This window comes from Gracilinanus agilis, chromosome 3 (assembly GCF_016433145.1).
Source record: "Gracilinanus agilis isolate LMUSP501 chromosome 3, AgileGrace, whole genome shotgun sequence".
NCBI classification, from domain to species: Eukaryota; Metazoa; Chordata; class Mammalia; order Didelphimorphia; family Didelphidae; genus Gracilinanus; species Gracilinanus agilis.
Genome location: NC_058132.1, coordinates 8,600,495 through 8,613,953, shown reverse-complemented (window position 1 = coordinate 8,613,953; position 13,459 = coordinate 8,600,495). Strand labels below are relative to the sequence as shown.

Sequence of the window (13,459 nt, the reverse complement as noted above, 5' to 3'; positions counted from 1 at the left end):
CGGAGACAGCGGAGATCTGGACCCAACATCTTGTTTTGTTTGCGGCCAGGGACAGAGGAGTACACAAACATTTCTATACTGTCAGAGTGAAATCCAGGAGGGCTGCCTGGAATGGGCCAAGGAAAGGGGGGTGGGAGACAGTGTCCTGAGGTCACGCAGCCACCAGCTAGAGCAGCGTTGGGCGCCTGGATCTTAGGAGGGGCTGGAGTCCTGGAGAGGCCCTGGGGCTGAGAGCAGGGCCCCCACATCGTCTCCTGCACGCCCCCGGAAAATCCACGGTGCTAAAATGGGGAACAGAGAGAGAAAAGGAGGAACTGCATGAGGCGCCTCCCAGGCTGGGAGTGTCTCCCCCCTGGGACTGGCTCTCGCTCTCCCGCTAGGCTTCCCTACCTGGCCTTCCTCTCTTCTTCCACATCACTTGGGCCACCACGGCCGCTCCGGCCAGCAAGAGGAGCAAGCAGGCCGCCACGAGGCTGCCTATGAGGGCCAGGGACAGGCCTGATGCCTCTGCGGGGGGACAGCAAAGACTTGGGTCAGCGGGCATCGAGAGTGCCCTGCCAGGGCTGCCCCAAAGACCCCCGGGCTTACCGAAGCGCACAGTGAGGGGGGCGGCCAGGGCCGGGTGCTGGACCTCGCAGCTGTATTGGGCCTCATCCCCCCGGGGGACGAGCAGAGTGGCCTGGGAGTGGAAGGCGCCATCCCCCTCCGGCCACGGCTCCACTCCCTTCTCAGGCCCGGGCACCGGCTTTCCATCCCGCAAGAAGCTCAACTTCACTTCGGGTGGGAAGAAGGAGAAGGCCTGGCAAGTGAGGGTGGACTGGGCGTCCCCTGGCCCCGCATGGCCTCCAACTCGCACCTCGGGGGCCTCTGAGGGAAACGGGCCGAGTCGACGTCACCCCAGGCCCCTCTCGGCCGGCCCTCCCTCCTTCTCCCCAGAGGCCCGCTTCCCTCACACCTTTCCACTGGAAATTGTTCTTGCCATTCTGCAGGTGGCTTTGGAGCTTCTCAGGGCAGGTGGTGAGCAGGAACTGGGCCTCCTTCTCGGCCCGCTGGGTCTCGTTGGCCCAGTGTCTCCTCACGATCTGGGCCCCCTCGCCATTGCCCAACCAATCTCTGGCCACGGGATCAAAGGTCAGGAAGTCCATCCCATCCAGGGCGAATCGAGAAGTGGGATAAGCTGAGTTGTTGGGGTTCAGCTGGCAGCCCACCAAGCCCTGAAAAGTCTGGGCCCCTGGGGGAAGCCCCGATGAGGCAGTGAAGGAGGGAAGCCCCCCTCGTGCCAGGAGCCCCCTCCAGCCCGGCCCGGCCCCCAGGCTCACCCTTGGAGAGCCTCAAGGCTTCCTGCAGCAGCCGCTCTTGGGTCTTCAGGTACCACGTCTCCTTCTCCCAAAACCAGGCTTCCTGGTGCTCCCAGCGCCAGGCCCCCCAGGGCTCGGCGTTGCCCCCTGAGCTGTAGGTCAGGAAGAGCTGGGGTCCCAGCCATCCCGAGGCCCAGAAGCTGGGCGTCCCCTGGGGGGCGGCCGCCACCGCTGTGAGCTGGTAGAACAAGGACGGGGTCCCTGGAGGGCCAAGCACAGGGATGAGGCAGGGGGCGAAGCCAAGGAGAGAGAACAAGGGGCCAAGGGGGAGGGACACTGTGTGCGCCCTGAGCCTTCCAGGCCCACCCACCGGGCACCCCAACCTCCCCAGGCTGTCACCTGCACTCAGCACTCTCAGCAGGGGGAAGAACAGCAACAAGCGGAGGGGGAGACCCTGGGGGCTAGGAGAGGCGCTCCCCATTCCGAGACCTGGAGAGAGAGACTGAGTCACGGGGGACAGGCACTATTGGGACTCCCTGGCCCAGCCTTGGGGCCCAGAGGTGCCAAGCTCCCACCCAGGGCAGGAATCCCAAGCGTCCAGGCCCTCGGGCTGCCCCCTGGGTCTCCCCAAGGCCAGATCCCCCCCTCCCTGGGCGCTCACGCTGGCTGGGGAATCCCGTGACTGGCCCCCACCAGTTCCTCCCCAGCATCCTGCCTGGTCCTCCTGGGCCTAGCCCACCCTGGCTGCTGCTCGCTTCCGCTCGAGCCCGGCTCCATCCAGCTGCTGCCCCTTGTCCCACTTTTCCAGTGGGGCGGGAGGAGACTGGTGAGCCCGCCCTGGGCAGGAGGGGGGCAGCAGGGGCGGGACCTACCCAAGGTCTGGCAGTCCAATTGGCCTCGGAGGCAGGCTGCAGGATCTGGCGGCCTGGGCCTCGGGGAGGGGAGGGGATCCGCCCCATCCATGGCCACTGGGGGGTTCACACTCACAAAAACACCACCGGGGTGGGGCCCAGGGCTGCCTCCTCCTCCAGGGGAGGGACTACGCAGCCCCAGAGGAAACACCTGTGGGGAGGAGACTGGGAAGTCCCAGCTTCCAGGATTCCTCGGCCAGCTGCTTCCCCAAAGTGCTGGCTGGGGTTGGGGGGCCTCCTCTGGGCCCGGGGGGGGGGCTGGGACAGAAAGGGACCCTGTGCCAGGCATCTAGTTAGTGCTTAATAAATGTTGCATGGCAGCTGGGGGCTGCCTGGGGATACAGGAAGTTGTGAGGTCAAATCTGTCCTCTGACCCTTCCCAGCCTCCTGGCTCTGGGCAAGTCAGGTCACTCCGTCGGCCTCAGTTTCCTCATCTGTCAGATGAGCCGCAGAAGAAAATGGCCAACCCCCCCAGGATTCGTGCCCAGGAACCCCAAAGGAGTCAGAGAGAGAGGAGCACCAGCAACGACCACTAAATGTTTTATCCCATGCCCGGCTGGCCGGGCACCCAAGTTTGATCCTCATTTCTATCTGCGCCCTTCCCAGCCCGCCCAGCTCCAGAGCAAATCATTAACAAAATCCATAAAAATACAACCGAACATAGATAATGTGAATGTGGGGTTTTCCGAGTCCGCCAGCTGGGGGAAGAGACCCTCCCAGCTCAGCTTTCCCTAAGAAAGCCGCTGCTCTGCCCCCCTGGCCTCTCCGTCCGGCCCCGCTCCGGCCCTCTTCTGGGTCCCTCGCTGCCCAGTCCCTTGCCACACCTCCATTCCGACCTCCGACCTTCGACCTTCGCCTCGCTGGCATCCATCCCCTTCTCTCCACGCCTCCCCAGACAGCTACGGCACTGGACTTGGAGTCAGGAAGACCTGGGTTCGAATCTAGTGGCAGACACTAACTGGGCGGTCTGCGGTGAATCTCCCAACTTCTGCCTCGGTTTCCTTAACTATAAAACGAGGAGCCTCGATCGGTTGTTTTGAGGATCCGGTGAGATATGCCTGAAAAGTGCTTAGCCTAGTGCCGGGCGCGTAAGAAATACTTGACTCCTTCCTTTCCCATTAGTCCTCTCAGGGGCCTCCATGCTTCCCCCACCCCTCCCACTCCCAAAAGGCTTGTGTGTTGGGGGGGGGATGGACTCCCTCCTCACCTCGGCCTCTCTCAGGATCTTTGCTTTCCTTCGAGACTCGGAGCGAGCTTCAGTTCTCCAGGAGGGCTGGCGGAGGCTCCTAGCTCAGCCCTGAGCCTGCGCCATCTTAGCGGCCTTTCCTAGAAAGCCTCCCGGGGCAGGAAACCCTCTTTGAGAGGACCCAACCCCCTCCTCGGGGACAGCTTCCATCCTGAGGATCCTCTTTGGTGGCTGGGTTTTTGCTTACATCAGGGAGCTTACAGACTTCCACCGTTGCCCCCCTGCTCTCCTCCCCCACCCCGCCCAGGACAAATGGAACAAGATCCTTTTTCCACCCAACAGCCCTTGAAAAAGTCGGGCTCAGCAATTACGGGCCCCCTCGGGCAGTCCCACCCTTGGGCTTCTCCTCCCCAGGGCAGCCTTCTCCGCTGGGGGGGAGGCCCAGCTCGCAGCCACGGCGCCAAGAAGCCGGCGCACGGCCAGTGGCCACATCTGGGCAGACGGGCTAAACCACAAGGAGGGGAAGCGACGGGCCTCGACCCCACTGCTGAGTTCAAGGGCGTCCGGCCCGAGCCTGTGAAGACTGCCCTCGGGAGAGCGGCCACGGGAGAAGGACTTGTTCCAAGAGCCACGAAGGGGGCTGAAACGGGCTGTGGGTGGCTCCGAGCTTGGCCAGACACGGGAGAAGCGAAGAGCGTCCAGCGGCGGCAGCCCGAGCCAGCAGCGGCCCACTCGACGTTGGTCCCACCACTGGCCTTGGATGACTGGAGGAGGGAGAGGCCGAGGAGCAGCCGATGGACGTGCACGTTAAACGGTACCACCGGGGACGGCGGGTGGGTCCTCTTCCAGGACTAAGGACAACAGCCAACCAAGCGAGGTGGCCCGGATCCCAGAATGGGCCGAAAGCACGGCGGGGCGCCCCGGCCGCCCCATGGGAATGTCTCGAGCTTTTCAGTATCCCTCCGAAGCCACAGTGCCCAGAAATGAGCACAGCGGGGTCCTCCAGGAAGTCTGCTGAGGAGAGAGCAGGGCAGCCCCAGAAACCCTCACCCTTCTCAGCTACCATATTCCGGAGGGATATCGAGGCTGCGGTCCACTAGGACCCCAGATCTTTTTGGATATGACCTGCTCCCTAGCCTCTCGGATCTTGTACTTGGAAAAGTGGAGCTTTTATTTATTTGTTGATATTATTTTTTAAACCCTCACCTTCCATCTTAGAATCAATACTCTGTATTGGCTCCCAGGCAGAAGAGCGGTAAGGGCTAGGCAATGGGAGTTAAGTGACTTGTCCAGGGTCACACAGCTGGGAAGTGTCTGAGGTCAGATTTGAACCCAGGACCTCTCATCTCTAGTCCTGGCTCTCCATCCACTGAGCTACCCAGCTGCCCCCAGAAAGTAGAATCTCTATTTATTTTAACCCTTACCTTCCGTCTTAGAACCAATACTGTGTATTGGTTCCAAGACAGAAGAGTGGTCAGGGTAGGCAATAGGGGTCAAGTAACTTGCCCAGGGTCACACAGCTAGGACATGCCTGAGGCCAGATTTGGACCCAAGACCTCCCCTCTCTAGGACTGGCTCTCCATCCACTGAGCTACCCAGCTGCCCCCAGAAAGTGAAATTTTTAAAGGAAGGGCAAGACTTTAAGTTGACCTGGTTGAATTTTGATAATCTCTCTGATGTAGGTGCTCTATGCAGAAGTGCAGAGTGAAACATACCCATGTCTTCTCATCTTCCATCCATGCCCTTTGGTACCAAGGTTCCACCCACCATTCTGAACAACTTCCTCTATCTCTCTGAAAAATGCTCAGACACAAATCTGGCCTCAGATCTTAACTAGCTAGGTGACCCTGGGCAAGTCACTAAACCCCATGGCCTAGCCCCTACTGCTCTTCTGCCTTGGAACCAATACACAGTATCAAGTCCAAGATGAAGGGTAAGGGGTTTTGTAAGAAATACTTGGACACTAATAGCAAACCTGGATTCTCCATCAGTTATCAGCCTTTAGTCCATATCCTTTTCCCGGCACATACATTCTCATGGCATACATTACTATGCTATTTTCCTGTGTCATTTCTCCTTAGTGGTGTTTCTCCATGATCACCCCTACCATGAACAATAATTACTGAAAAAAATGTATAGGGTTGCCCATCCACACAGGAAAAACCAAGTGGATGAAAAATGCCTATTGTAGGCAATTTTCAGATAAAGAAATCAAAACTATCAATAAGCACATGAGAAAGTGTTCTAAATCTCTAATAATTAGAGAAACACAAATCAAAACAACTCTGAGGTACCACCTCACACCTAGCAGATTGCCTAAAATGATAGCAGGGGAGAGTAATGAATGTTGGAGGGGATGTGGCAAAATTGGGACATTAATGCATTGCTGGTGTTGTGAATTGATCCTACCATTCTGGATGGCAATTTGGAACTATGCTCAAAGGGCTATAAAAGAATGCCTACCCTTTGATCCAGCCATAGCACTGCTGGGTTTATATCCCAAAGAGATAATAAGGAAAAAGACTTGTACAAAAATATTTATAGCCGCACTCTTTGTGGTGGCAAAAAATTGAAAAATGAGGGAATGTCCTTCGATTGGGGAATGGCTGAACAAACTGTGGTATATACTGGTAATGGAATACTATTGTGCTCAAAGGAATAATAAACTGGAGGAATTCCATGTGAACTGGAATGACCTCCAGGAACTGATGCAGAGTGAAAGGAGCAGATCCAGGAGAACATTGTACACAGAGACTGATACACTGTGGTACAGTTAAATGTAACTGACTTCTCTACTAGCAGCAATGCAAGGATCCAGAGCAAGGCTGAGGGACTTATGAGGAAGAAAACTAGTCACATTCAGAGGAAGAACTGTGGGAGGAGAAACACAGAAGAAAAACAATTGCTTGAACACATGGGCTGATGGGGATATTACTGGGGATGTAGACATTAAATGATAACTCTAGTCCAACTATCAATAATATAGAATTAGGTCTTGATCAATGATACACGTAAAACCCAGTGGAAATGTATGTTGGCCATGGTGGGGGAGGGTGTGGGAGTTTGGAGGAGAGGGAAAGAACATGAAATATGTTACTATGGGGAAATATTCAAAATTAAAATTAAAAAATGCCTATTGTGCAAACTAAGATACATTTTTGATGGACAGTACATAGTGTTCATTTATATTCTTATGACAGGACATAACTAAACTCGGTCCAGAATGGAATAAGAGGAAGAGAGAGCTTTTGGTTCTCCTTTGAAAAATTACATCATGTTTCTTAAGACAAAATAGGGTTAGTTTGGCACTGAAACTTTTAATTTTTATTGATGACACTTGCCCCTACAGCATCCTTGCCCCATTGGTGAGTTCTTCCCAGATCCTCCATTTTGAGGACGGGCCCAGAATAACCATATTTCATTCTCTGGACCATTCCATTCCTCCAGCATCTCCCCTTCCTCCCCCTTTTTTTTTTTTAAGATTTTTTTTTTTAAACCCTTGTACTTCGGTGTATTGTCTCATAGGTGGAAGATTGGTAAGGGTGGGCAATGGGGGTCAAGTGACTTGCCCAGGATCACATAGCTGGGAAGTGGCTGAGGCCGGGTTTGAACCTAGGACCTCCTGTCTCTAGGTCTGGCTCTCACTCCACTGAGCTACCCAGCTGCCCCTCCTTCCTCCCCTTTTAATAGCCTATCTCTGTCTTGTCTTCCTCCATTAGAATATAAGCTCTGAGAACAGCTAGGTGGTTCAGGGGACAGAGAAACCAGGCCTGGAGGTGGAAGATCCTGGGTTCAAGTATGACCTCAGACACTTCCTAGCTGTGTGACTCTGGGCAAGTCATTTAACTCCCATTGCCTATCCTCTACCACTCATCTGCCCTAGAACCAATACTGGGTTTGATCCTAAGAGAGAAGATAAGGGATTAAAAAAAAAAAATACAAACCCCCTTGGAGTAAGAGACTGATTTTTGGTTTCTCTACCACAGTCATTTCTTGATCTCTGTCCCTTCATTGAACACCACCCCCAGATCTTGTGATAAATGAAAACTATTCAGCAGAAGTGACCTAGAGAGAGAGCATCTGCTCATGCATGCAACCTTCAACATCCACCACCTCCAACCACCCTGAGTGGAAAACACCCTCTGTGGTCTGCTTCAGTGCATTGTTTTCATTTATATTGTTAAAATTGAGAAGGTGCAATGTAAGCTAAGTGTATGGGGTTGTTGCAGAAACAATAGCAGCCCATACCTGGATCCTTTCTGCAGCCTACTGCTAGGCAGGATGTCACTGAATTAATTATCCAGCAAGGGAGTAGGGTATCTTTTGCCCACCAGGTGGCGCTACACTCAAGCCACAAGCCTAGGGGTTTCATCAGACATCCTATGGGTTTCTCAATGGTTGTATTATCTCTGCTGCAAAAAGATCTTGCCTGCTAACTCATAGGCTGCTTTCTCCACCTCCTACTGCCTTGGACTCCTGAGGTGACCTGACCGGATTCAAAATTTAATATAGAGAAAAGGAAATCACTCTAAAAGATGGGAATAGGAACATATCAACAAAACTGTCAGTATCTGCCCTCCCTGCATATTTGGGAACTCTTGTGCTCTCAATCACAAGTTATAATAGCAAAAGTATTGATTCTCGAGTCAGAAGATATGGGTTCAAATCCTGACCCTGCCACTTACTAGCAGTATGGCCTTGGAGAAGTCTTTAGCAGGTAGATAATATAAACAAGCATTTATTAAGTGCCAGACACTGGACTAGGTGCTAGGTATACAAATGCAAGTAAAAACAAAACGAAACAATAAGTCCTTGCCCTCAAGGAGCTTACATTCTAAAGGGGCACGATAAAACCCAGGGGGAGCCCAGAAAAGGTACCCACATGGTAGAAGAGTGGAGACATTCAGAAGCACAGCTGGGAGGGGATGAAAGTTCCTGGACTCTATGGTCCCTTCCAGCATCATTACAAATCCCTCAGTGATGAGATTCAGCAATCTGTACCTGATTCAGGGAAACACAGTAAAGGGATGATCTAGGAAGGACCAGAATGAAGGCTTAGATTAAACAGAAACTCAAGGAAAGGCTTTCCTGGCACTGCCCCACCCAGACTGACTGCCAACAATGGAAGCTGCTTGGGCTTTGGAATGGGCCTCCCAGTCCAATGCAATCCATTTTCCTGGGAAAGCCAGTTTGCCACCTGATCCCATCCCGCTCTCTGATGCCCCCACTGCCCTGGTCTTGGGGATCTATCCCTCTTGCCACTTCACTGCGTGCCCAGCTTGGGTGGCCATCAACCCAGCAGTGGCACAGAAATGGTGGCCAAAATGCCAAGTCTGTGCCCCCGCCACCCTCTGCTCCCCTGCCCTTTGCAGCTTGTTCTGCCTTCTCTGCTCTGCCTCAGGCCCAACGAGTGTTCTCACGCTTCTCTGAACTCCTCCACTCCGTGGGCTTGTCCAAGAGCCTCTCTCCTGGCCACCGATATCTCAGAGGAGAAGGGAGCCAGCCTGACACCTCGGCCTGGGCTAGGGTGACCTGGGAAAGTCGGGGAACCTCTCGGAGCTCCAGACGTCTGTCAGAGAGCCCCTACACCAATCAGAATTGGGAGAGTTGGGGGGCAGCTGGGTAGCTCAGTGAATTGAGAGTCAGGCCTAGAGACAGGAGGTCCTGGGTTCAAATCCGGCCTCCGACACTTCCCAGCTGTGTGACCCTGGACAAGTCACTTGACCCCCATTGCCTACCCTTACCATTCTTCCACCTATAAGTAAATATACAGAAGTTAAGGGTTTAAAATTTAAAAAAAGTAAAAAAAAAGAATTGGGAGAGTTGGGGCACGCACAGGGGAAGAAGCTTCTAGAACCATCTCTGACTCAACGTGTCCAAAACAGAGATGGTCCCATTTCTCCTCCTTCTCCTCCAGATAGTCTGAAGTTATCCGTACTGCCAGTTATCCAAGCCGATGACCCTGACCTTGTCCTGGGCTCCTTCTCCCTTCTGCCTCTATGCAATCAATCTCCACATTCCCACATATCAGGGCATTACCAAGAACCTCCTCTTAAAAAAAAAATTAAATGGGGCAGCTGGATGGTTCAGTGGCCTGAGAGCATGTGGCCTCAGGCACTTCCTAGCTGGGTGATCCTGGACAAGTCCCTTCACCCCCATTGCCCAGCCCTGCCCACTCTTCTGCCTTGGAACCAATACTTGGCATGATTCTAAGATGGAAGGTGAGGGATGTACTTTGTTTTGCTATCACCTTTATGTCTAAATCTGACTGTCTTCCACCCCCCCGCCTCTAACCACTGAGCTACACCCTTGCAAAGAGTAAAAGAGGGGGAAAAAGGCAATTCAACCAAACTCATCAGCCTCCAGGTGTGACAGCCACCCACACCCATAGTCCTTTGCTTCTGCCTGCTCTTAACTTCTTTGTTGGGTGTTATTTTGGGGCACATTCACCTGGCTTCTGGGGGTGCTCCCTCTTTCTCAGGGCCACTGAGCCTTCCCACCTTTGCCCTCTTCAGCGGCAGTCAGGTTCCATCACCTTGACGGGCCGAGATCTGTTCCATCGTTTTCCAGGGGCTGGGCGGCTCCTTGGTTTTCATTTCTCCGACACCACAAACCGGGCCACGGGAATATTTGGGTGGTCCAGAAGGCCTTTCTGCCCTTACTCTCTCTGGGGTATACGTGGCAGGTTCTAGGATCGCTAGAGCCAGGCTTATGGGAAATGTAGTCATTTTTAGAAGCTGCTTTCCTCAAGGGGTTCTTGCAAGGGTCTACAGAGATAATAAGCGCTCAGCACAGTGCCTGGTACAAAGTACTCTGTCAGCGTTAGCTGTTTATCATTGGGCAGCTGGGTGGTGCAGTAGATAGAGCACAGAGCCTGGAGTCAGGAAGACTCGTCTTTTTGAGTTCCAATCTGACTTCAGACATTTCACCCTGTTTGCCTCAGTTTCCTTATGTGTCCAATGAGCTAGAGAAGGACGTGGCCATCTAAGCTAGTATCTCAGCCCAGAAAACCCCAGAGGGGTCATGAATTGGCCCCACTAAAGGACGATTCCCATCCTTATTGGCCCGCCGTGTCTAGGCCTCCCTTATCTACTCCCTCCCCTGCCTGGCTTCCCTCGAAGCCTTTCCCAGGCCTTGATCTTCATGCCCAGCCCGGGGAGCTGTGGGGAGCTGTGGGTGTGCTATGCTCTCTCCTCCTCCAAGGGACCAGAAGCTTCCTGAGGGCAGGGGCCCTTTTCTTCCCTTCCTCGCCACAGGGCCTTGATGCCCAGCATGAGCTCCATCCACAGTAAATTCGCCCCCAGGAATGGCTCCCTTCCAGGTACCCGGACTTGGCCAGGGACGCAGAGGTAGAGAATAGCTGGTGCACTTGCCCAAGCTCGCCCAGCCAGTCCTTCCTTCCAAAAAGTCCAGTCAGAGGATCACTGAATGGAGAGGTCAGCACCCAGAAGGTCGGCCTGGCACCAATGAAGCCACGGCCCGCATCTCTTTCCCTGGATCCACCCAGCCCCCTTGCCAGCTGGGCATCTCTGCCCTTCCTGAGCTCTCCAGTTCCCTTCCTGGCATTGAGGGGAAGCAGGAGACAGCCAGCGGCTCACCACTGGCTAGTGGATGGACAACATCGAGGGCCACAGCTGCCCAGGGAGGTCCCTAAGCAGGCCTGACCTCTCCAGGGCCCAAACAGTAGCCACCTCTCTCTAGTGACCCAGTGAGAATGACAGCTACCACGTAGAGAGCATCAGTCATGGCTTTTTGTCCTCAAAACCACCCCAGGGAGGCAGGGGCTAGTAGCTTCTCCCCCATTTTACAGATGAGGAAATTGAGGCTGACATCTTAAGTGACTTGTCCAGCCACATGGCTAGTAAGTGTGAGAAGCTGAATTTGAACTCTGGGTCAGAGGCAGCAAAGTGGAACGGAGATAGAGCAAAAGCTCTGTGATCCTGCACAAGTCTCAATCCTGTTTGCCTCAGTTTCCTCATCTGCAAAATGGAGAAGTAAATAAACCACTCCAGTATCTTTGCCAAGAAAATCCCCAAATGAGGGCACGAAGTCAGATGTAACCTTTGGGTTCCGTCCCATGACCACTTATTACAACCCAAGGAAGCACCCCCAAGCTCTGTGGTGAGGGCAGAGGAAAGGCACACTGGCTCTGTGCCAGGCCCTGGGCAAGGGGATATTGTGGGAGGGCACCGTGACACCGAGGGGTGTTAAGAGACCAGAATTGGGGGTGAGCAGCAGGGAGGGAAGACCTCTGCTCGGTGCCCCACTCAGGAGTGCTAGGAGGCTGGCCAGCCAGATCAGGTCCACTTTCCCTGGGACTCCTCAGGGTCTTGTCCTAAAGGTCCCCCCTTCTTCACACCTCTCAGGCCAAGGTGGCCCCAAGGGTGGGGTCCTCCCACCCCACCCCCTACATCCTGAGCTGTTTTGGGGAGGTGGTGAAGGGTGGGGTGTGGGCAAGGAGCACTTCCTGTGGCTCCCCAGGCTTTGATGTGGCCCCTTAGCTTCCTCTCACAGGAACCTGCCACACCCCCACCCTGGGTGGGGGTGGCAGCGGATTGGTGGGGGGCCAGCTTAAAGGTGCTCAGGGGGCCAGTGGCAGCAAGAACCCAGCCTGCCTCTGCCTGATCCCTCCCGGGGCCCCTTCTCCCAACCCTCGTACCAGAGTCCATCAGAGACCCGGTACGGGCTGTGGGGGATGGGGAGTCGGGGCTGAGCCATCTGACCCAGGTCCTGTGATGCCACCTGCTCTGCCAGCACCGACCCCGAACATCCTCTCTGCGTGGGCCCCTCCTGGTCTGCAGGCGCCTGAACACAGCCTATCCTGGCTGCTGTGAGATGGGGCTGTGGGGGGGACCCAGCCAGGGCTCTTGTGTCCCAGATGCTCATCCCTCTGCCCATCAGGGTGGTCAGCCCCCGGCCTGAAGGTTGGTTCTCAGTGTGAGGGGGGGGTTTGGGAGGAGGTGGTGAGGGCACCCAGGTGGGATGGGGGGGTGCCCCAGGGCCTAGGGGGGTTCCACACAGCACACAGACACCATGGCTAGGGGGAAGGACACCTTTATTAGCAGACTGGAGGGTCAGGGCACACTCTGTGCCGATGTGCCCACCTGCCCGCCGCGGGGAAGGGCTCAGAACTTCTGGAACTGCTTCTTGGTCCCTGCTGCCTTGGTGACCTTCAGCACGTTGAACCTCACAGTCTTGCTGAGAGGCCGGCACTCGCCCACAGTGACGATGTCTCCAATCTGGACATCTCTGGGGGCACAGACAGAGGCTGGTCAGAGAGATGGTGCCTGACCCCCTTCAACCCAAAAGGAGAAACTGAGGCTGAAAGAGAAAGGCAACTACGGGGGCCAAACATTGTGGCAGACCTCTTTTCTAGAATAATTTGGGTAAATCAAAGCTCAGGAAAAGAAAGGACTGTGTACAGCCACTCTCATTTAGTCAGGGTAGGATTAGAACCCAGGGCACCCAGCTAGTGACCCAGAGGGCTGAGCTTCCAGGGAAAGTTTCTGAAAACCTTGTAGTTCCTCCCCCACCCAGGTGCTGGTGTGACCTTGGACCAGTCCAGGCCCTCCCCCAAACCCTCACCTTCCACCTTAGATCAATACTGTGTATTGGCTCCAGGCAGAACAGGGTTGAAGGCTAGGCAATGGGGATTAAGTGACTCCAGGGGAAGTGTCTGAAACCACATTTGAACCCAAGACCTCTGCCTCTGGCTCTCATTCCTGTCAAACTGGCCTGGTCATCCCGTGGAGCTTCTCCAGCCTCCACACCTTTGTAGAAGCCCCGAGCACTCTGCCCAAGAATCCCCGGCTTATCCCGGGGCTCAGCTCTCACCGGAAGCAGGGGGACAGATGCACGGACATGTTCTTGTGGCGCTTCTCAAAGCGGTTGTACTTGCGGATGTAGTGCAGGTAGTCTCGGCGGATGACGATGGTCCTCTGCATCTTCATCTTGGTCACCACACCTGGGGGGGAGGGGAGGGGAGAGGTGAGGGGGAGCTGCAGGATGGGGGCGGGCCAGGACGGCTGCCCCCTTCCCCTTTTCCTGCCCCCACTCACCAGACA

The 13,459-nt window shown here is 54.9% G+C and overlaps 2 protein-coding genes across 7 annotated transcripts in view; both read right to left on the bottom strand.

The window, feature by feature from the left end:
• Positions 1 to 15: 15 nt before the first annotated feature.
• Positions 16 to 3,435, bottom strand: FCGRT (Fc fragment of IgG receptor and transporter). Of its 6 annotated transcripts, none has more exons than XM_044667152.1 (7): positions 3,417 to 3,435; positions 1,698 to 1,787; positions 1,320 to 1,559; positions 956 to 1,231; positions 589 to 867; positions 391 to 507; positions 16 to 281 (listed from the first exon to the last, which is right to left on the bottom strand). In XM_044667152.1, exons 2-7 carry the CDS (start codon positions 1,777 to 1,779, stop codon positions 193 to 195), a joined length of 1,083 nt encoding a protein of 360 aa, XP_044523087.1. In that variant the 5' UTR covers positions 1,780 to 1,787; positions 3,417 to 3,435; the 3' UTR covers positions 16 to 192. The 6 variants fall into 6 exon arrangements, with proteins under 6 accessions (XP_044523087.1, XP_044523082.1, XP_044523085.1 ...); XM_044667147.1 differs by lacking the exon at positions 3,417 to 3,435 and adding an exon at positions 2,171 to 2,276; XM_044667150.1 differs by lacking the exon at positions 3,417 to 3,435 and adding an exon at positions 2,038 to 2,142.
• Positions 3,436 to 12,433: 8,998 nt separating this feature from the next.
• RPS11 (ribosomal protein S11) overlaps positions 12,434 to 13,459 on the bottom strand; it is a 6,361-nt gene continuing 5,335 nt past the window's right edge. Inside the window, exons 4-5 of the mRNA XM_044671011.1 lie at positions 13,230 to 13,359; positions 12,434 to 12,644 (exon numbers count right to left, since the gene is read on the bottom strand). Coding sequence (XP_044526946.1) covers positions 12,521 to 12,644; positions 13,230 to 13,359 — 254 coding nt within the window. The 3' untranslated portion in view covers positions 12,434 to 12,520. The remainder of the gene's footprint in view (positions 12,645 to 13,229; positions 13,360 to 13,459) is intronic.